At 36.3% G+C, this 23,086-nt stretch overlaps 1 protein-coding gene across 1 annotated transcript in view; it reads left to right on the forward strand.

Moving 5' to 3' along the window:
- Positions 1 to 208: 208 nt before the first annotated feature.
- TTLL7 (tubulin tyrosine ligase like 7) overlaps positions 209 to 23,086 on the forward strand; it is a 171,449-nt gene continuing 148,571 nt past the window's right edge. Inside the window, exons 1-5 of the mRNA XM_007947546.2 lie at positions 209 to 233; positions 445 to 576; positions 5,184 to 5,305; positions 6,645 to 6,712; positions 11,625 to 11,783. Of these exons, the coding sequence (XP_007945737.1) occupies positions 209 to 233; positions 445 to 576; positions 5,184 to 5,305; positions 6,645 to 6,712; positions 11,625 to 11,783 (506 nt within the window). The remainder of the gene's footprint in view (positions 234 to 444; positions 577 to 5,183; positions 5,306 to 6,644; positions 6,713 to 11,624; positions 11,784 to 23,086) is intronic.

The following is a 23,086-nucleotide window of genomic DNA, read 5'->3' on the forward strand; positions in this document are numbered from 1 at the left end:
TGCTTTAAAATGACTATTTTTAAATCCCTACAGGTACCTTCTTATCCCATGACTTCAGTGCCCTGAAATCTGAGGATTCCACCAAGATAATATGATAGGAACTTTCAGTAATTTGGGGCCATATCCTACTTAGACTAATGCAGGTCTTTCAGATTTCCTGAGAGCTGGTTCAGTGGCATACAGTACTTGGTAATCAGCATAGGCAATAATGCCATCTCTTCCACAAGAAGGAGGTAAGCAGATCAACTTAACCATGATATAAAATATCGATGCATCATATATTCTAGATCATTACAGCTGATTATTTTAAGTATCAAAAATTAATTGGGGACTTTTAAAGTACCAGAATTACAATTTTACCTTGCTTGGGGGGAATTTGTGTTTTCTAAGACTGGAGTTTTTATTATTTTATTGATATTTTGTTGTTCTACATTTCTTTAGAAGTTATTCAGGGAACTTCTCACTTGGATCTGGATACAGAATTGCCTTATGAAAGCACAATAAAGAGGAAGGTCAGAAAGAAGAAAAAGAAGGAGAACATCACAGCAAATGTTGCTGGGACAAAGTTTGAAATTGGTAGGTCTCATTAGAATCATGAGATTTTCATAATTGTAGGAAAGATTAGTTTGGTGTTACAAACAATGTAATACTTCATAGAGATAGTTATCTTTATGGAATGGATTTTTAAATGCCTCCTGTAACTTTTTTCATGAGATATTTTACATATCAATCTAATAGATTATCATTGTAAGCTAAAAGAGTTAGTTATTAATTGGATAAATATATATGTTTTTGTTTAGTAGTTAGTAAATCAAGTATAAAGTAATATGAACATTAAAAACCAATGACCATATCTGTAATCTTTAAATATAGATATGCTTAGGAAAGTTACATCCCTCTAATGCATTTTTTTCAGTTGTGGCTAAAATGAATTAATTCATTTAAATCAATAATTAATTCCTTTAAGTTAAGATATTGTGCCTAGCATTGTAAAATGCTTTACAAAAACCAAGTACTCAAATAACCTTTGTACTTGAACAATTTTACATTAACTACGTTGCAGAAAGTTACCTCTGAACCTCTAGGTTATTAACTCTTCTTACCCTTCTTAATCTTAGAGCTCTCATTTCTATTTATAGTAAATAATTCACCAAACTTCATCAGCAAGCAATAGAATATTTCATTGGAATTGAGATCTCCCAACATTGTATTTTAAAAACTGTTCCTCAGAGGAGAAAACTTTAAGCAAATTATTGTGGGAGGGTGAGAAAGTATGAAAGGCTCAGGGTTTATTTGCAGCGTATTTTCTGGAGTGAAATAACAAGGGTTAGGTGAACATCATAAAAGTGATTGATGGGTGGTGGTAATGTTTTTTCCTCTTGTTTACTCTTAAAGTTCTGGTGGGCTTCAGTCTTGATCCAAAGAAGGGTATTAAATGCAGTTCTCACCCTTATTTTCTCAGTAGTTTTCCTTAGTGTTGGAGTTGCATCAGCCTTCATACTGATGTTGTTGTTATGTGCCGTCGAGTCAGACCCTACTCATAGTGACCTCTCCTTGGGTTTCCAAGGCAGTATCACTATGGAAGTAGATTGCCCAACCTTCCTTCTGAGGAGTGGCTGGTGGGTTTGAACCGCCAGCCTTCTGATTAGCAGTTAAGTGCCTTAGGCACTACGCAACCGGAGCTCCTTTCATACTGATACCCAGGCCTTTTTGTCTATTTAGTTGTGTTTAGCACAATTCATTAGGCTGATTCAGCTTGGAGCTTTGTGCAGGGACTTTGGGAGGATACAGAGCCAAGTTTAAAGGAGGGAAAGGGAAAATTGACAAGTGTCAAGGAGAAAGTGCTACCTGCTTTCCCCTTATTTCACCTAGTGAAACACAATAGCTTATTTCTTGGAATTTAATTAGTGCTCCCTTGACAGGTTGAATCATGTAAGGGAAAGATAATTAGGCCATAGTCAGGACACCCACACTTTAGCCCTGGTGTTACTTTTTTCCTCTTGTAGAATACTCTGATTGCTACTAACTTTGATATTAATCTTTGTTATTGTTAGATGCTGTTGAGTCAATTTTCAACTCACAGAAATCCCATGTGATAGAGTAGAACTGCTCCATTGTGTTTGTTAGGCTATAATCTTTAAGGGAGCAGATCAGGTCTTTTTCCCGTAGAGCCACTGGTAGGTTTGAACCACTATCCTTTTGGTTAGCAGCCAAGCTCTTGTTAACCCTTTATATTTGACCCTATATATTCACATGCATTATCTCATTTAATCATCTAAATAACCCTGTGAAATAGGATACCATTCTCCCTGTTCCTTCCTCACCCTCATCAAGAGTTTTAAGTGGCTGATTGATTTGTGGCTAATGATTCTGTATTCTACATAAAAACACAAAAATAAGAAAATAATTAAGGAAAAATAGAAATGACAAAACAAAATGAATCTCATGGCTGATTAGAACACAAAATACATTCCAGTGAGATCCACTGTAGTTAGTTGGCAGAGATTTAGCTCAGTTTCTTGGCCACCAACACAAATATTGAAACACAATTGATTATAAAGCTCCTAGTTCCAAGAAGAAGAAATAATACTGTTTTTTCAAAATAAATATGATTTATTCTATTCATAAGTATCAAGAGAAATTTCATAGTTCTTCATGGAGACACATTGTGGAATGGTGAAATATATCATCACAGTATTCCTAATAACTAATTGCATTTTTAATACTATTTTTATATTACTATTTTTCATAATGCCCTTGATACAGGCCAACAACAACCTGAAGTATTATTATTACTCTAAAACAATCGAAGAAACTGAAGCTTAATGAGAGTTAGTATCTTAACCAAGGTCACACAGCTGGCAAAAGTAGGACTAGAACTTGACTTACTTTGATTCTGACTTCTGTGTTGTTCTTACTATATCATGTTGCTTAAATAAAATAAAATAAAAAATGAGGGACATTAAGAAATTTAGAGAGTTGTTACATGTGTTCCCACTTTTATAATTCCTGAACAGCCTCTGGAAAATAAATTTGTGAGGTATGTATTTTGTGTAATTTTCATTAAATGGGGACAGGAAAGATTGAGGAGAATTGCCTAAGTATGGAAATTAGAAAAATGGTTGATGTGCTTCTCTCTATTTTGTCAATAGGGAGTTTATTTGGTGGAAATTGAATATGGTGACCATTATGTCACCTATTTTGAAAAAGATATCCTAAAAGACCAATAGTTAAAAGCATCGATTTTAGGCTTCAGCTATCAACAACCTTTTATTTGGAACTGACATGTTAAAATTATTACTTTCCTATGCACTGGAGAAAGATGACCTTATAAAGATACCAATTAATTTCTAAAATTTTAACTGAGAAGAAAGATTAAGTTGCTTAGTTGAAGAAAGTGACAGTTTAATCTGTCATTGTATTTTTTCTTTGAATTTCAACCAGCTCTTCAAATTTTGAATTTCATAATGAAAGAGATTTCTATATGAGTTACCTTATGTTGTTGTTGTTGTTATTTGCCATCGAGTCAGCCCCGACTCATAGCGACCCCTCCTTGGGTTTCCGAGGCAGCATCACTACGGAAGTAGGAATGCCCAACCTTCCTTCCGAGGAGTGGCTGGTGGGTTTGAACCGCCAGCCTTCTGGTTAGCAGTCAAGTGCCTTAGGCACTATGCTACCAGAGCTCCTGAGTTACCTTATAGGTTTGATTTTATAGATCTAAAGAGAGTGGATCTTCCTCACTATTCTCACACAGCTAGAAAGTTCTCAGGCTTCACTAGCTTGTGTGTACATTAATATCCACATTTTGATTGCTCAGTTTTGCCACCCCTCTATAGCTGCAGGAGTTCCATTTTGCTCACCAAGGTCTCCCCAGGTATTTCTCAGAGTTCTCTGGAATTATGTCTCATGTACTCAGGACCAAGTATGCTCCTGAGTTCCTCTTCTGCTGTTGTCTCTGAGTCCATTGAGTTAAATGTGTCTTTTGAGTTGTGCCCTTGCCCTCAATATGAGCTTTAAGTGTCACAGCAGCTCCTGAACCCTCAGAAAGCCAGTGCAGTATGGGGTCTGTGGCAGATAAGAGAGGAATAAATGGCTTTTCCCCAACTCTCGTGCTGTGCATTGTCACCTGAGCCTCCAGAACAATCCCAGGCTCCATAAGGCCTGTCATGGCAAACAGTAACTTCAACTCAGCAGTTCCCTTCTTCATTATATCTATCCCCAACTAGGGTCTTTTTCTTTTAAGCCTGTAATTTCAGGCACTGTAGCATAAAAAATCCTGTCTTTCTCTTCAGCCAAAAAATAATCAAGAACCCTCAGGACTTGAGGCCAACAGGTGTCTGTACGTCAGTTTCATACTTGAGGCAAGTCTTTCAGATAATTGATCCTTCTTTACCATTCCTCCTCATATACTGTGTACCGTAAAAAGAAAACAATTAAAAACAAAATGTTGAAGTCCTGCTGATAGATAACACTATTTTGTTTAGACTCAGAATTCTTTTGGAATCCCAAAATTATCCTAAGTATTTTGCTTATCCTTATTTTAAAGTAGAATTTATTGCACAGAAAAATGTCAATATGTTAAGTGTGATTCTGGAAGAGCACATAAATAGTTTGAAAAAAGAGGATTTTCACTGAATACATAAGATTACAGGAATGGGAGCAGAGAGGACTGCTGTGTCCACATCTTTTCTTTGAATTCCGCTTCATTATTTCATATCTTGAGTCAACACATGTGACTTGACTTTAAGTGCTAAAATAATTTGAACTAGAGAGGTGGAAAGTATAGGATAGGTCCGTGACCACGGGCTATTTTTTCCTTTGCCCTTTTGTACCTATTCCGAAGTCACAAAAAAGCTGCAAATGCACATTTACCTGAATAGAAGTGTTGTCTTAAGTGTGTGTGTGTGTTTTCCTTGTGCCATAAATAATTTCTGTACCCGTTAAATCTCAGATGACTAAAACTAAGCATTTTGGGTGTAACCCAGAAACAGCTCTCAGTTACTATTGAGTATAAATGGATCCTAGAGAAAGCTATTGTAACTAAAAATAAGGTTATACTATAAACTAATGCATTATTGCAAGCAAAAACTATGAACTGAAATATTTATGTACCAAAAAAAAGTCACAATGAATATATCGCAGAAGTATTTTAATTATGGTTTAATTTTACTGTTTACTTGCAGTTCGTTTAGTAATAGATGAAATGGGATTTTTGAAAACTCCAGATGAAGATGAAACAAGTAACCTTATATGGTGTGATTCTGCCGTTCAACAGGAAAAGATTTCAGAGTTGCAAAATTACCAGGTGGGAAATTAATCATGATGAATTATTAGTCATGAGTAAAGCTATATGAATTCCACCATAATTTCTTTTAGATAGGGTTCTTAATCTGTTGATGCTTTAAATTTCAGTTCTAACTCTCTTGATTTACCAGTTTTATCTCTCTTCGGTTGTAATGACTCGACATAAAGCCTACCTTCTTTTCAAAAGGTTAACTTTTAACATTTTTCTATCTTTTAGGAAGAATTTAGGGAAGAAAACTCTCACTAGGTTGATATTTTACATTGTTCTTAAAGATAAGTGATGTGGAATAGATTGTATAGAGACATCAGGAAGTGCAAATACTTTGTAATGTCAGACATATATATGTAGATAGGTAGATACAAATAACTAACATTACAAAGATATATAGATCTGTATATAATTATATAAAATCAAACTAAACGCTGTTGAGTTGTGGATTCATAGCGACCCCTATTGGGCTTCCAAGGCTCTAAATCTTTATGGAAGTAGATTGCCCCATCTTCCTTCCCTGGGTCAGTGGGTTTGAACCACTGACCTTCTGATCAGCAGCCAAATGCCTTATCCACTACACCACCAGAGCTCTTTGTAATAACATATATATACATGTAATTTTAGAATGTAATACAAACTTGAGGAGCCCTGGTAGCAAGTGGTTAACCCTTGGCTGCTAACCAGAAGGTCATTGATTTGAATTTACCAGCTGCTCCACAGGAGAAAGATGTGGTAGTCTGCTTCTGTAAAGATTACAGCCTCAGAAACCCCATGGGGAGGTTCTACTCTGTCCTATAGGGTTGTTATGAGTCAGACTCAACTTGATGGCAAAGAGTTTGTTTTTTTAGGGTTTGACACAACCTTATATTCAGAAGAAAAACGTGTATCAAACTAAAAAGCCAAATAAAAGGATTTTAGACAACTGATATTTTGTATATAGTCTTTATCTACTAGTGTACAGGGTAACAAAAAATTGACTAAAGGGAAGAAATATGGTAAGTTCATTTTCTACCAATTTTTCTACAATACATATGTATGAATGTAGTAAATCTACAATAAGAAAAATAATTTGGACATTGATTTACCACATACTATAGACAGTTGTAACTTTAACATCTATGTACACACTTTTTTTCTGATTCTTTAAAATTTTGCAATTTTATTCTCTGATTAACATAGATTCTCTAATTCAACAAATTAATTATGGTCATTTAATTTTTAAGTATTTTACCATAATAATTACCAATTTATAAAAATATGAAACTCAAAGATTTAACTGTGTTACAGTATAAATGTATATATTCATTAAATCAATAAGAGTGTTAACTTTTACCTTTTTATTTTCCAGAGGATCAACCATTTTCCAGGAATGGGGGAGATCTGTAGAAAGGATTTCTTAGCAAGAAATATGACCAAGTAATTTTCTTTTCCTTGTAATAGAGAAGACCTGTTGAAAATTTATATTATGGATATTGTATTGCTGTCTTTCACACAAGGGTACATTAGTTTGAAGTGATATTTAGATGGCATAGATAGAATCTTAGAGATAAAAGGTTCTGGAAAGATCCTTGGTTATAGTTCTTTACTTTGCAAAGCAGATAACTGAAGGTCGGAGAAATGAGTATCTTGCACAAAGTCAAAGAAATAAATAGCAGAGACAGCAGAATTCTAGTCTTCAGAATTGCAGGGCTCTTTCTGCTGCCACTTGCCACCTCTCTAGCCAGAAGTTTTTCTTTAAAATGTAAGAGGTTATCTCTATGAAGCAGTCTGCATACACTTGTTTATTTTCAGGAAAATCTCATAGGAATATATATCTACATCTATATCTCTCTATATATTTGCATTATATGTCATGTGTATGTGTTCATATTGGTTATTAAGCATTTTTATATGCCAGGCACTGTACTCTGTGTGTGTGCACGCATACATGTAGACACACACATACATGCCATGGATATACATGACATATATTTATCGCTGAGATCAATGTTTGCTTTGACCTAACAAGCTGCTTTCATGGGAAAACTGTTAACAGATACATCTTTTACCAGATGAACTGCAAAATTCCTACACATTTGATGCTTCTATTGATTACATTTTTTTAGTTTAAAGTAAGTTTAGTGATAAAGTGAGATAATTTTTTTAAAAAATTGTGGTCTTTTTCACGGAAAAAGCTTAGTAAACTTGTATGTGTAGTTAAATATAAATATGCTTCCATGTGAAAGTTTATAATTATGTATCCATTCATTCAACAAATACTTTTGCATGTGTACTAAATACCCTAGAGACAGCTAAGCATTAACAAAGCAAGATAAATAGGGCCTAGTCCCTGCCTGAACTTCCAGGTGTACTAAAGGAGAAAAATAATAACACAGAATATTGTTTGATAGTGCTACATTAAAGTAGGGTCGATGTGTGGTGATGACTAGCATGGTGGGAGAGATCATCTCTGGGAAGGCAGGGAAGGCTTTCTGGCCATGTGAAAGTGGGTATTGAAATATGTGTAGGAGTTCATCCTTTAAAAGAGATAAAAACAACAGTAGGAGAAAATATGTAGAGACTTGAAGCAACGTGATGTGTTTGGGATTCTATTGTTATGTAGGATATTGGGAGGCTCAAGATGATGTGGAGATATATGTAAAAGCCAGGCCATGTTATAATATTTAAGTTATTTAATCTCTCACTCATTAATCTCTTTATCTACTCAATGAACCTTTCATCTTATCCTGAGAGAAATGAGGGGTTATTTAATAGATTGAAGTAGAGAAATAATGTTTCAGATAACCTTGGTCACACTGTGGATAATAGATTAGACAAAGGTAGGATCAGAGATAGAAAGCCTTGTGAAGAGATGATTGGCAAGGTGTAGGTGAGAAGTGATGAACATCTAAACCAAGAGAGAGATAGTGGGAATGGGGCAAAGAGATAAATCTGGAAGATATTAAGGAGGTAGAATTTACAGGACTTGAAAACTTCTTAGATGACACCTTTGTGGCTTAGACTATTGTATAGGTAGTAAGATTTATTAACAGGGAACACAGGAAGAAGACTGAAACTCTGAGGAAAGGGAAATGTTTCTGTAAAGATTTGGACATGTATTTTATCTATTTATTTTATTTAAAATACATTAATTACCTACGACATGCTATTCAAGGAGCTCTGGTAGTGTAGTGCCTAAGGCATTTGACTGCTAACCAGAAGGCTCACGGTTCAAACCCACTCCTCAGAAGGAAGGTTGGGCAATCTACTTCCGTAGTGATACTGCCTCGAAAACCCAAGGAGGAGTCGCTATGAGTCAGGTTCGACTCGACAGCACATAACAACAACAACAAGCTGTCCATATCTACTATTGTGAGGATGGCACAGGACCAGGCAACGTTTTGTTCTTTTATACATAGGGTTGCTATGAGTTGGCAGTGACTTGATGGTATCTAACAACAACATATGCCAGACACTCTGCTGAGCTGTGGCCACATGAGGTGATCACAAGCAGACAATGGCTCTTAAAACAATAAGCGGCAACTTTGATAAGTGCTGAGAAATAGAGGTACATAGTTCTAAAACAATGAATATTAAAGCACCTCTGACTTAATGAGGGAGATACTAGATAGTTTCTCTGAGAAAGTGATGAAATATGAAATACATCGATGAGTAGGAGTTTACTGCTGACGATGATAAGTAAGTGCCTTTCAGGCAAGAAGAATAGCATGTGTGTAGGTCATGTGGTGGGAGAAAACATGAATAGTTAAGACATTGGAATAAGGCCAAGGGTAGCTGGAACACAGAGTGATGGGAACAGGGGAGAGACGAGGCCGAAGGGTGATGGATGATGGTCTTTATAGTAAGTGCCATGGGGGAACTATAGTTAAAAGTATGGGCCAGTGGTAATAAGACAAGATTTGCATTTTGAAAAGAACATTCTGGATGCTTTCTAAAAAGCAGATGTGCTTATAGTCGGGAGGTGATGAAGGTAGATGGTAATTGAAAATAGGTTATTTCTCATTTTATAGAATGCTTGAAATTCTCCTTAATGAAAACATAGTTTTCTTTTAGTTGAAAAGTTATGGCTAGTAATATAAAAATAGAGTTAACTAATTATTTGCTTAATATGATTTAGTAAATCTATGACATAATTTTAGTCAGAAATTATCCCAGACTCTCAAATTCTTTAGTAAAACTTCATGTCTCTTTTAAGGCTATACATACACTTTCTTCTAATTTGTTGACTATCTCATTATCCTACATTTGGTATTTACAACAGTAAGAAATCTCCTACTGTTTTGCATATTAACAATGTACATCTGACAGGTGCGAGATGAGAGTAATGCTGACTGTGATGGTTAATATTATGTGTCATCTTGGGTGGACCATGATTCTCAGTTGTTTGTCAGTTATGTAATGATGTAATTTGGCAGTTATGTATATGGAGGAGGCAGTCATCCTCCATTTTGTGATCTGATGTGGTCATCCTCCATTTTTATATAATGTTAATTTTTGCTTAATGACCTGATTTTTTGAAACTAACCATGTTGGTAAGTGAGCAGTGGTGTGTTTATGTCAAAGAATTTGTGTTAGATTACCCAAATGGAATAAGGTGTTTTTTTCTGAACAAATGTACTCCTGGATTTTCCTCCCACATTGATCTAATTAAAATGTTAACTTGATCTAATTTCATATCATTTAAAAATACATAATAATATATATAAAAGTTTTGGAAACAAAAGCAAGGACATTAGTATTTTTATTGTGGCCTTTTAGATTTTTAATGTGAATTTAGCCTATTTTTCACTCAAATTATTTAGCTTGTTGGCTTAATCTGGATTGACAGAAAGATTGGCAATTATCTGCCTTCTCATAGCAGAAACATTACTTTCTTATAGGGTTCTCTTGAAAAAGCACATCATAAATGCTAACTGTATGAAGCTCCAGTTGTGGGAGTCGTGTGGCTGATGTATTTCCACACTCCAGTCTTAGAATTTAGGCTTACTTATATGCATACTAAGGCGCTCTGGTGGCATAATGAATAAGACACTTGACTGCTAACTGGAAGGTCAATGGTTCAAACCCACCAGATGCTCTGTGGAAGAAAGACTGGGCAATCTACTTCTGTAAAGATTTACAGCCTCAGAAACCCAATGGGGGTCGCTATGAGTCAGAAACGACTCCATGATAGTGAGTGAGTTTGAATATATGCATATTAAGGAGCTCTGGTGGCATAGTGCCTAAGGCATTTGACTGCTAGCCAGAAGGTTGGCAGTTCAAACCCATCAGCCACTCTGCAGAAGGAAGACTGGGCAATCTACTTTCGTGAAGATTTACCACCTTGGAAACCCAACGAGGAGTTGCTAGGAGTTGGAATCCACTCAATGGCAGTGAGTTTGGTTTGGTATATGCATACTATATATTATGGTTCCATTTTAGTTTTTACCACTCTCAATTGGAAAAAGTATCTGCTAATTTATAAAAGACTTCCATACCTTTTGAAAGAAGACTTGTTTTTGAAACGATGAGATTTTCTTTAATAGGTAATATTTTAAAGTCTTTCTCATAATTTCTTCATTTGCATTTGGAAATGTATGTGTACAAAAATAGTTAACATTTGGAATTAATCAAAAGTAAACATTTTATACTTGGTATAATCCTTAAATTAGGGACTAAACAGGCAACCTAATTTTTAGTAAGTGCCAAACTATCAAGATGAATGTTTTTAGCCCACAACAAAAAGTATAAGTGTTCATATAAAGAAAATCTCTACTACCTCAGAGGCATCTTGTTGCTTTCTCAGAGAAGTTAAATTTTAGATTTTCAGGAAAATCTAAAAACCACTGGAGGAGAAGGCATTCAAAAACTGTTCCCATCCAAAACAAAGGACTCAAAATCATCTTTAGAAAAAAGTAAGATAAATGGCATCTGACCTTAACTATTTTCTATTTCCCACATCCATCTCTGACAGAGTTAATGATACCTTCCTCCTGATACTTGACCTTATATGCCTTTATTGCACCTATGACATTGTTTGTAATTGCTAGTCTATGTGTAACTTCCCAGAGCAGAAACTATATTAATTTATGTTACTATGCCCATGACCTAGCACATAGTATATACAAAGATAATTATTTGCTCTAGTAACATGTACATTCTAGGATAGTGTCTAGTAAACAGGAGTGCTTACTAGACATTTATTGAATGAGTCAATAGATGAATGACTACGTAAAGAAATGGAGGGATTTTGATTTTAAATCTGTGTGGGAAATGTCAATGGCACTGAAAAAGAAAATTTAGAAAAGTTTTAATAGAAATTATTTTTCTTATTATCTCTAATTTACAGAATGATAAAGTCTCGGCCCCTGGATTATACCTTTGTTCCTCGAACATGGATTTTCCCTGCTGAATATACTCAATTTCAGAATTATGTGAAAGAATTGAAGAAAAAACGGAAGCAGAAAACTTTTATAGTAAAACCAGCTAATGGTGCAATGGGTCATGGGTAGGTTTATTTTACCTGGAATATTCAAAGAAACAAACCTGAAGAAAGAGTAAACGTGAGCAGTTGTTCTGGTTGCCTACCAATATAAGGACATAAAATAAATTTCTAAGTACTGGTATTAGGAAGCTAAATATTTGATGGGCCCTTCTCTTTTTCACCTTTTCCTATAGCCTTTGGTAATTTAAGTTAAATCAACAGTTTAGAAGACTTTTAAAAGTTATAAGAGCTTAAAAGTTATATTAGAAAAAGTTGTTTCCTAGTGATTTTAAACTTAAGATTTGCATTTATAATAATTTTAGGGTAAGTTTGGAGAGTAAAATTAGTTGATAAAATAGAGCTAAATTAACATGGAGAATAAATTAGAAAGGAATTACTCCTTATAACTAGAAAACTGTGTATCTTCTTGCTTTACATTTTTTTTCTTTATGTAGCCATGGCAATTGGATTGAAAATGAATAGAACACATTTTAAGATAAAGTGTTGAGAACTAGATATTTTAGCTGAGAATAGAATGTGAATCTTAATATTCCTGTTTCCTTTTTCTTTGTTATGTTTAGTTAATTATCTGCAATGCATTTTTAATTTCTTCAAAGAAAATATGGCTAAGGCTTCTTTTAATAACAAAAAGGCATGAAGGGATGAATTACTTTAATCTTTGATTTTAAATGCTATGGGAAAAAAAAGATACTTGAGAATGTATAATACCTTGTAATTTATTTTCAACAAATTTCCTTTGAACTTTTACTAGTAAGTTAATAATTTTACCATACAGTATTTTTAACTGTGGTTTACTCAACTAAAAATAAACAACCAGCAATGTTAATGGGAATTTTATGGTGATTATTTAATGTACAATTAGTTTTCTATGTTAGTGTAAAAGGAAATTTTATAAGGGGGAAAAATTGAAGTGCACAGTTTCCATGTTAAAATATTAATATTTGGCAAAGAATAATTTTCATCATGAACATTTGCTTTGAATAAGCAATAATCTTTTGTTTTGATGTCAGTATAAAAATTGGTAGAAAAGCAGATAATTGAAAGGACTTTCTTTGTTGCTAGGGCTTTTCTCATAATACAGTAGTATGCAGGTAAAGGACATCTTTCTCTGTTGAGTATATCTGTTTATGTGCTGATCTTCTGTTTAGTTGTCTATCCACTATTGAAATTTGAATTGAAATCTCTATTATGTTGAAGTGTTAGTTTATCCCTTCAGTTCTGTCCATTTTTTTCTGGTTATATTTTGAAACCTTGTTCCTAGGTACATATGTGTTTATAATTGTTATATTTTCCTGATGGAATGATTTTTTAAAATCATGATATAATATCCTTATTTGTATTTTGTAACAATTTTAGTCTTCAAGTCTATTTTGTTTAATATTAGTATAGCCACTTCAGCTTTCTCTTGGTCACTGTTTGCATGGGGTAACTTTTCAATATATCTGTCTACCTACCAAAAATCAAACCCACTGTCATTGAGTCATTTCTGACTCATAGCAACCCTCATTGGGTTTCCAAGGCAGTAAATCTTTGTGGAAGTAGATTGCCCATTTTCCTTCCATGGAGCAACAGATGGCTCCAGGAATTGATGGAATACCAATAAACGATGCAACACTGGAAGCCCTCACTCATCTATGCCAAGAAATTTGAAGATAGATACGTGGCCAACTGACTGGAAACATACATATTTGTGCCCATCCCGAAGAAAGGTGATCCAAAAATTATCGAACAATATCATTAATATCATGTGCAAGTAAAATTTTGCTAAGAATAATTCAAAAAAACTGTTGCAGCAGTACATAGACAAGGAACTATTAGAAATTCAAGCCATATTAGGAAGATGACATGGAATGAGGGATATCATTGTTTAGATGGATCTTGGCTGACAGCAGAGAATATCAGAAAAATGTTTGCTTGTGTTTAGTTAACTATACAAAGACATATGACTGTATAGATCATTACAAATTATGAAGAATGGGAATTCCAGAACACTTAACTGCTCATGAAGAACCTTTACATAGACCAAGGGTATACTACATGGTTTAAAATCAGGAAAGGTATGTGTCAGGGTTGTATCCTTTCACTATTCTTATTTAATGTGTATGCTGAGCACATAATCCAAAAAGGTGGACTGTTTGAAGAAGAACATGTCATCAGGATTGGAGAAAGGCTCCTTAACAACCTCTGATCACAGATGATACAACCTTGCTTGCTGAAAGTGAAGAGGAATTGAAGCACTTACTGATGAAGATCAAAGACTCCAGTCTTCAGTGTGATTTTCACCTCAACATAAAGAAAATACAAATCTCAGAGAGTGGGAAGATGGCATTGTACCTATAACCCACACATTTGTTCCCTCGAACAACATAATCCCTGAATAACTAGGTAAAGCAGATAGAAATAATGGTACTGGAGTTGAGAACAACTAAGGAGAAGCTAAAGTATCAGATTTAGTGAAGGTAGAGGAAAAGAGCAGATTAAACAATTGGGGAAAATAAATGAACCTGCCTAGTTGGCAGAGACAGAGAGACAAAAAGGAGAGGACTCATTAGAAATACAAAAGAGGTCAGTGAAGGGAAGTAGTCAAAAAAAGAAACAAAAACAACCACATCACAGAGCCCACAGCACCACTGGGGACTCAGAATACTCACACAAAGAGTTTTTGACAGTAACCTTGGGGGCAGAGTGAGTAGATAATCTTACTGGGAAACAGATCAAGAACCCCTTTGGCTTGGGCTATTGTGGAGTCCAGAAAGGAGTGGGTGAAAGGGATAAACTCACTCTGAGTAGGCAGAGCCCTGGTGCGAATTCACAGCAGTGGGCTGGGGTTCAACTCTTCCATGACCCCTTTTTAGTACAGAGAGGACCAGGGTACTGGGTTTTTACTGCTTGTCAATCCAAGTGGAAAGTAGTGGCTCTCTACCCACTGAGGTTTCTGTCAATTTTGAACTGTGGGTCTTTAATTGACAGTAGGATGTCATCATCATTAGTATATGGCTCACGAAGACAAAAACTACACTGCCTGTCCTGGCAGAGATGTCTGAACTATCTCACCCAGATGCGGAAAATGGAGACTCACTACTGGTGCCTTTCCTTCCTTCCTTCGTTCCTTCGTTCGTTCGTTCGTTCGTTCCTTCCTTTCTTTCTTTTTTCCTCTTCTCCCCTGCCTCATGCAATAGAAGGAACACATTAAACCACCACCAGGCAACAGGAGTTATTACACTAAACACCTCATCCAACAGGTAACACCAGTAACTCTGGAGCCACAGAAACAATGACAGACAGTGGACAACACCTGCTCATCTCAACTACAAATCCACTTCATGACGAACAGAGGCCTGCACCCACATCCTACCAGTGATTCCACCAGCGTAGAGAAAGCTGGAGAGCAACCAGTACAACCAAGTTAATAAGCAAAAAATACACCTGTTCCACACTTTGATATAGTAGAATGTAAAATCAGGGTGAAAAAAATCAATACATAACTAACAAAGACAACAACTTCAAAATGTCTAGGAAACAACAGACAACCTCAAATCAAACAAACAAACAAACAAAAAACAGGACAGGACAATAGAAATAAAACCCCAGCATAAAAAACATGGAAGAAGAACAGCAATAGAACTATCTAAGAAGGAATTCAGAATGTGTATATATAGGACTCTCCAAGAGCTCAAGGACACCTCAACCAGAATCAACAAGAAAACAGACAGTACCCTGGAAGAATTCAGGAAAGCCATTCAAGAACAAAATAACAAGATAAATGCACAATTAGAACTCATACAAAAACAGCAATTAGAAATTAAGAATATGAACACTAAAATTACAGAGTTGGACAACACAGTGGAAGGACAAAGAGTGGACTATAAATGTCTGAAGAGCACATTTCCCAACTAGAAGACAAATCCCTTGATGCCAGCCTGTATAAAGAAAAATCAGAACAAAGATTTAAAAGAAATGCAGAGAACCTAAGAGTTATATGTGCGCCTAACCCAAGCCATGGTATTTTCAATTGCCTCATATGCATGTGAGAGCTGGACAATGAATAAGGAAGACTGAAGAAGAGTTGATGCTTTCGAGTTGTGTTGGTGAAGAATACTGAAAGTACCATGCACTGCCAAAAGAACAAACAAATGTGTCCTTCAAGAGGTGCAGCTGCAATGCTCCTTGGAAGCAAGAATGACTAGACTTTGGCTGACCTACTTTGGTCATATTGTCAGAAAGGACCATTCCCTAGAGAAGGATATCATGGTCAGTGAAGAAGGGGAAGGCCCTCAATGAGATGGATTGACACAGGGGCTGCAACGATGGGCTCAGGTTTAGCAAGGATTGTGAGGCTTGCACAGGACCTGGAAGTGTTCTGTTCTTTCGTACATAGGGTTGCTATGAGTCAGAGCTGACTTGATGCACCTAACAACAACAACAACAAAAAAAAAAGTTATATGGGATGACATGAAAGGAAGCAACATACGCCTCATTGGAATATCAGAAAAAGAGGAAGAAAAAAAAAAGGAAAGAAAAACACTGATAAAATTGTGGAAGACTTGCTAACAGAAAATTCACCCCATATCATAAGGAAGAAAAGATATCTGTCCAAGAAGCTCAATGAACCTCATACAGGATAGATCCCAAGAGAAAGTCACCAAGACATACCATAATCAAACTCTCCAAAACCAAAGACAAAGAAAGAATCTTGGGAGCAGCTTGGGAGAAATGAAATGTCACCTACAATGGACAACCAGTAAGACTAAGTTCTGATTTCTCACCAGAAACCATGCAGGCAAGAAGGCAATGGGATGGCATATATAAAATATCGAAGGAAAAGAACTTCCAACCAAGAATTATATATCCAGCCAAGTTGTCCCTCATATATGAGGGCGAAATCAAGACAGACTCAGAAAAATAGAAATTAAGGGAATTTGTGAAAACCAGAACAACTCTACAACAAATGCTAAAAGGAGTCCTTCCAATAGAGAACTCACAACAGAGAACAACAGATTAAAATAAGGACACTTGACATCACCACCTAGAAACAACCAGAAAGGATGCTCAAAATAAGCTCATAAAATAATGTACACAGTGAAAAAAGGGACTCAGTCTGCAGACAACAGCAGCAACAAAGCAAATAGAGGGAATAAAAGCTTTAATTACAAAACTTACAAATGGAGAGGAAGACAGGACAATGTCTTTATAGAACTGACTGTTCCAAATTTAAGGAGATAAAAGTTTACTTCAGGGTACCCACAAAGAAAAGTAACAATCCCCCTAAGCAAACTCAGAAAGAAGAAAAACATACAGGCTTGGTAAGCACACCAACGATGATGAAGAAAAGAGAAGAAACACCTGATAACAAAATGAGCTTAGCACAGAAAAATATTTGAAACAAGGAAATCACCACCAACACATACACAGACACACACCCAAAACAATAGGATAACAGCAATAAATTCACAGGAGCTCTGGTGGCTTAGTGCCTAATGCATTTGACTGCTAATCAGAAGGTTGGTGGCTCAAACTTGCCAGCCACTCCATGGAAGGAAGACTGGGCAATCTACTTCCATAAAGATTTACCACCTTGGAAACCCAAAGGGGTTTGCTGAGTCCTATCACTAATTACACTCAATGTGAATGGACTAAATGCATCAGTTAAGAGAAACAGATTGGCAGAATGGATAAGAAAAGAAGACTCATTGATATACTGCCTACAAGAGACCCACCTTAGACACAAAGATAAAAACAAATTAAAAATTAAGGGGTGGAAAAAAAATATATACCAAGCTAATGACAACCAAAAAAGAGCAGGAGTGGCAATATTGATTTCTCATAAAATAGACTTCAAGGTGAAAAACAGCATAAGGGACAAAGAAGGACATTTTATGATGCTAAAAGGATCAATTGACCAAGAAGACATCACCATAATTAATATCTATACATCCAATGAAAGTGCTCCAAAATGCATAAAACAAATATTAAGTGAATTGAAAGGAAAAATAGACAACTCTACAGTAGTAGTAGGAGACTAACACACCATTTTCAAGGAAGGACAGAACAACTAGAAAAAAGCTCAACAAAGATACATAACTCAACAACACAATCAACCTACTTGACCTCATAGCCATATACAGAGCAGTCCACTCAACAAAAGCACAATACACATTCTTCTCCAGGGCACATGGATCATTCTCTACAGTAGACCATATGTTAAGACACAAAATAAGCCTCAATAAATTAAAAAACAATGAAATGCTATGAAGCATCTTCTCGGATCACAGTGCTATAAAATTAGAAATCAATAATAGGAAGATTGAGGAAAAAGTATTGAATATGTGGAAACTGAATAATGAACTATTCAAAAACTACAGGGTAACAGAAGAAATAAATTGTGAAATGTATTTATATAAATAAATTCCTAGAAACAAATGAGAATGAAGATACAACTTACAAAAATCTTTGGGACACAGTGAAAGCAGTACTCAGAGGTCAATTTATAACAATGAATCCACACATCAAAAAACAGGGAAGAAACAAAATCAACACTTTAACTTAACAACTCCAACAATTAGAAAAAGAGCAACAAAAGAAATCTACAGTATCCAGAAGTAAGAAAATAATAAAGATCAGAGCAGAAATAAACAAAATAGAAAATAAAAAAAAATACAGTAGAGAAAATCAACAAAACAAGTAGCTGGTTCTTTGAAAAGATTAACAAAATTAACAAACTACTGGCAAATCTAAGAAAGGAAAAGAAAGAGAAGATGCAAATAACATGAATAATAAATTAAAAGAGTGACATCACAACAGAACCAACTGAAATAAAAATGATAATTACAGAATAGTATGAAGAACTGTACTCCAACAGATTCAAGAACCTAGAAGAGATGGACAACTTTCTAGATACACAGAACCTACCTAAACTCTCCCACTTGGAGACAGAATACTTGAACAGACTCAAAAGAAGAAATTGGGCAGGTCATAAAAAAACTTCTCACAAAGAAAAGTCCTGGCCCATATGGCTTCACTGGAGAATTTTCATCCTTGCATACCTGGTATGAATTCCACTTAGTCATGATGTTGTGTGTTTTTTTTTTTTTTTTTGATATGTTGTTAGATTTTGTTGGCTAAGATTTTGTTGAAGATTTTTGCACCTATATTCATGAGGGATATTGGTCTGTAGTTTTCCTTTTTAGTGGTTTCTTTCCCTTGATTTGGTATCAGTGTCATGCTAACTTCAAAGAATGAATTTGGGAGTATTCCATTTTTTTCTATGTTCTGGAATAGTTTGAGTAGTGTAAGTGGCAACTCTTCCCTGAATGTTTGATAAAATTCTCAGTTTCAGCAAAGACTCCAGTTGTTAGGGGTTGCCACTTTCTGCCAGGCTTAGACACATAAAAACCCCACTCCCGAGGCCCCTCGGTGCCAAAAAGCCAACCCAAGACAACTTCCCAGCTCCATGATCAGCCTCAGGGGTTTCTCTTTCCAGCCCTGCCTGCCTGTGGCCCTGGCCCCAGCCCCTCAGACCACAATCAGCTCTGGAGTTCCTCTGTGAGTCCTCCCACCCGCTGCACCAAAGATGCGCTCAGGTTCAGCTGTGCTGGAGTTGGGAGAGTGCCTACCAGTAATCTGTGGTTCCAGTATTACTGATAAAGTCAAGTGCAGACCTCTCAGTGCCAATAAGCTGACCCAAGCCTATTCAGTGACCCACTGAGAGGGGAGTGAGCCCACCCTCCTGGGGCACCAATGGATTCTCTGCTTGGGTTTCAGTGGCACTGGACATGCCCATTTGCACCTAGCCAGGACCCAAGTTACTGATAAAATCAGATGCTGAAGGTAGATCCTTGGGGTGATCGCTGGTGTGTTGGTGTGGTCACTGCTATGCTGGTGTGTTGTGTCTTCTGCCTTAACCCAGGGAGGTCTCGAGTGGCCATTCTGGCCTGCCAGTCGCTCCCCCAGGGAAGTCTCTAATGGCCTCTCTTGGCTGCCTGTCCATGCTCCACAGGATAGATCTTTTTATTTTTATTTTTTTTCCCCTGTACCTTTCTTCTCTCTAATTCTACTCCTTTGAGTTTGGTGCACTCTGACCCAGTGAGCTGTTCAAAGCACCAGAATCCCTAATTCAAACTGCTGTACCTAGTTTTTCAAGCACTAAGATGCTGGAGGGAAATAGCATGGTGATTACTGATGAGACTCCCTTTTGAATCCTGAGTTGTTGGAGTTTTCTATAAATTTTAGAGATAAGTCCCTTGTCAGATATGTAATTATTGAGAAGTATGAATTTGTTACTGTCATTTTGTTATGTGCTTTCTTGTGGTGTTCCTGATTTCTTTTTTCCATATAACTTTCTGTGCTGAGCTCGTTTTGTATATGAAACATGTTGTCACTCCTTCATTTCTATTGTTTTGTTGTTATTGTTGTTGTTTTGTGCTGTCGAGTTGGACCCGACTCATAGCAATCCCTCCTTGGGCTTCCGAGGCAGTATCACTATGGAAGTAGATTGCCCCATCTTCCTTCCGAGGAGTGGTTGGTGGGTTTGAACTGCCAGCCTTCTGGTTAGAAATCAAGTTGTTTTGTTGTTGTTGTTGTTATGTGCCGTGGAGTCGGACACGACTCATAGCGACCCCTCCTTGGGTTTCCGAGGCAGTATCACGACGGAAGTAGATTGCCCCATCTTCCTTCCGAGGAGTGACTGGTGGATTTGAACCACGAGCCTTCTGCTTAGCAATCAAGTGCCTTAGGCACTATGCTATCAGAGCTCCTACAAGTTGTTTTAGTATTTGCTAAATATTTGTGGTGTTCCTCTTTTTTATTTTGATGTGAAGGTTTATCATTTTTCTTTGAGGTCACCCTGTGATTTATAATTTTCTTCCCAAGTTTAGAGTAGTCTGTTCTATCTTGTAGTTGTCTTGACTTCCCTACCATTTAGAAGTTCTGAAACTACACAGTTTTTTCCCTCTTTTTGATTTCTAGTAATCCTCATTTGTCAATTGATGTATTTGGCTCCCTGTTTACAGTCTTGTAGGCTTATTTACTTTGGATACTTCCATAACTTGGTTGGTTTCTGGGTTATGTCATCATGTATGTTAATGGTTGGTTATTGTTTGCTGTTGTTGGTTCTCTGTCCAAAGGACTCCCTTTAGCATGTCTTGTAAGGTTGGTCTTGTTTTTAACAAATTCCCTTAATTTCTGGAAATGTCCTAATTTCACCATCATATTCGAGGGACAATTTTGCTGGGTATATAATTCTCAGTTGAACATTTTTCTCTTTCAGAGTTTTATATATACCATCCCATTGTCTTCTTGCCTGCATGGTTTCTGCTGAGAAATCCAAGCTTATCTTATTGGTTGCCCCTTGTAGGTAACTTTTCGTTTTTCTCATGCTGTTTCAGGATTCTTTCTTCGTCTTTGGTTTTGGTGGGTTTGATGATGATATGTCTTGGTGATTTTCTTTTGGGGTCTATCCTGTTTGGGGTTTCTTAAATGGATATGTTCTCATCTTTCATCATACCAGGGAAATTCTCTTCCAACAAGTCTTTGACAGTTTTCTCTGTGGTTTCATTTGTCTCTTCCTGTTCTGGAATTCTGATTACATGTAAATTATACCTTTTGATGGTATACCTCATGAACCTTAGGCTTTCTTTGTTTTGTTTTGATCTTTTTTCTGATTGATCTCTTTCCAAAGAAGTATTCAGGTATTTGTCTTCAGTCTCACGAATTCTGTCTTCCATTGATTCAATTCTACTCCTTTGCTCATTCAATGTGTTATCTATTTCTAAAAAAAATTAGTATTAGTCTTCTGGATTTCTATCTGTAGATTTTGTATCTGTTCTAATTTTTTGTTTATTTTGTCATTTTGTTCTTTTATTGTTTTTCAAAATTGTTCTTGGGTTTTCTCTGTATTTTTTCTCAATTTTGTCAGAGTTTTCCTTGATCTGTCTCTCAATCCATTGAAGGTACATAAATACTATTCTTTTGACTTCCTTATCAGGGAGTTCCAATGCTGCTTCTTTCTCAAGGATGTGTTTTGGGTCTGTATCCTGGTCCCTTGTTTCTCCTGCTTTATCTTGCTTCTTTGTGTGGACTGTGATGCTCTGTTGTCTCTGAGGCATTGTGATGTTTTTGTGTTTATATTTAATTGATGATTGTATGTTGGAGTGACTTGCCCATTATTTTCATTTTCTTTTTTTTTTGTTTGCATGTTATATATGTAAGCAGGGGTATTGTGCTCCTATGTTCGCTAGTTGGCAGGACTTGTATCCTTACCACCTGCCTCCTTCCATGTTGTCAGCCTTCTATATTTCCTTGTTATCCTTGGCAAACCAAGCCTATTCTTAGGCCCTGAAATCCAAATGAGAATGCTGTCACTTTAAAATCCAAAATGGCCTTTGCTTGTAAATACTCAAAATGGTTGCATCCTGGGCACTATGTTGTTATGTGCCGTTGAGTCGGCCCCAACTCGTAGCTACCCCTCCTTGGGTTTCCAAGGCAGTATCACTACAAAAGTAGATTGCCTCATCTTCTTTCTGAGGAGTGGCTATAAATATCCAAAATGGCTACTGCTTGTAAACATTCAAAATGACTGCATCCTCTGGACAGCCAACAATCCAGAGCCCAGGTTGTCTTCCCACTTGCTGTTTCCCTTCCTCATCATAGGCCACCAGCGCAGTCATCTCTGCAGCCCTTGGTGACCAGGGCTGATCTTTAGGTCAATTCTCAGGTCCTATGAGCACTTGGAAGTATTCAGGCTGTTGGTCTCATCAGAGTAGCTGACAGGCTGCAGCTCTGACTATCTTTGTGCTCATTGTTTTCATTCAGGATTTTCCACTAGTTGGTGCCTAATCCATTTTTGTATACTTCCTTTCAAAGCTCAGAACTCCAGGATTAGCTTCTGTATCTCTGTCAATTGGTTTCTCTTTTCTTTGTTGAAGAGGGTCTGTGTAGCTTGTCTGCCTATTCTACCATCTTACTGGAAGTCCCTCTGTTAATTTTTCTTCATTCTTTTGCCTTATTACTCTTCAGATAGGATAATCTCAATTGACCTATCTTCAAGTTTACTGATTTTTTTCTGATACCTGACCAAAATGCTTTTGAGCCCCTCTTGTGAATTTTTCATTTTAATTATACTTTTCAAGTCTAGAATTTCTATTTGGTTCTATTTTTTCTTTTTAAATAATTTCTACTTCTTCATTTATATTCTATATTTAGTGAAACATCATTTTCTTTTTTAAATTGTGATTTGGGTGAAGATTTACAGAGCAAATTCATTTTCCATATAGCAGTTCACATATACTTTGTCTCATGACATTGACCAC

The sequence above is a fragment of the Orycteropus afer genome, unplaced genomic scaffold, assembly GCF_000298275.1.
Source record: "Orycteropus afer afer isolate SDZICR_OR568_19922 unplaced genomic scaffold, OryAfe1.0 scaffold00189, whole genome shotgun sequence".
Classification (NCBI taxonomy): domain Eukaryota; kingdom Metazoa; phylum Chordata; class Mammalia; order Tubulidentata; family Orycteropodidae; genus Orycteropus; species Orycteropus afer.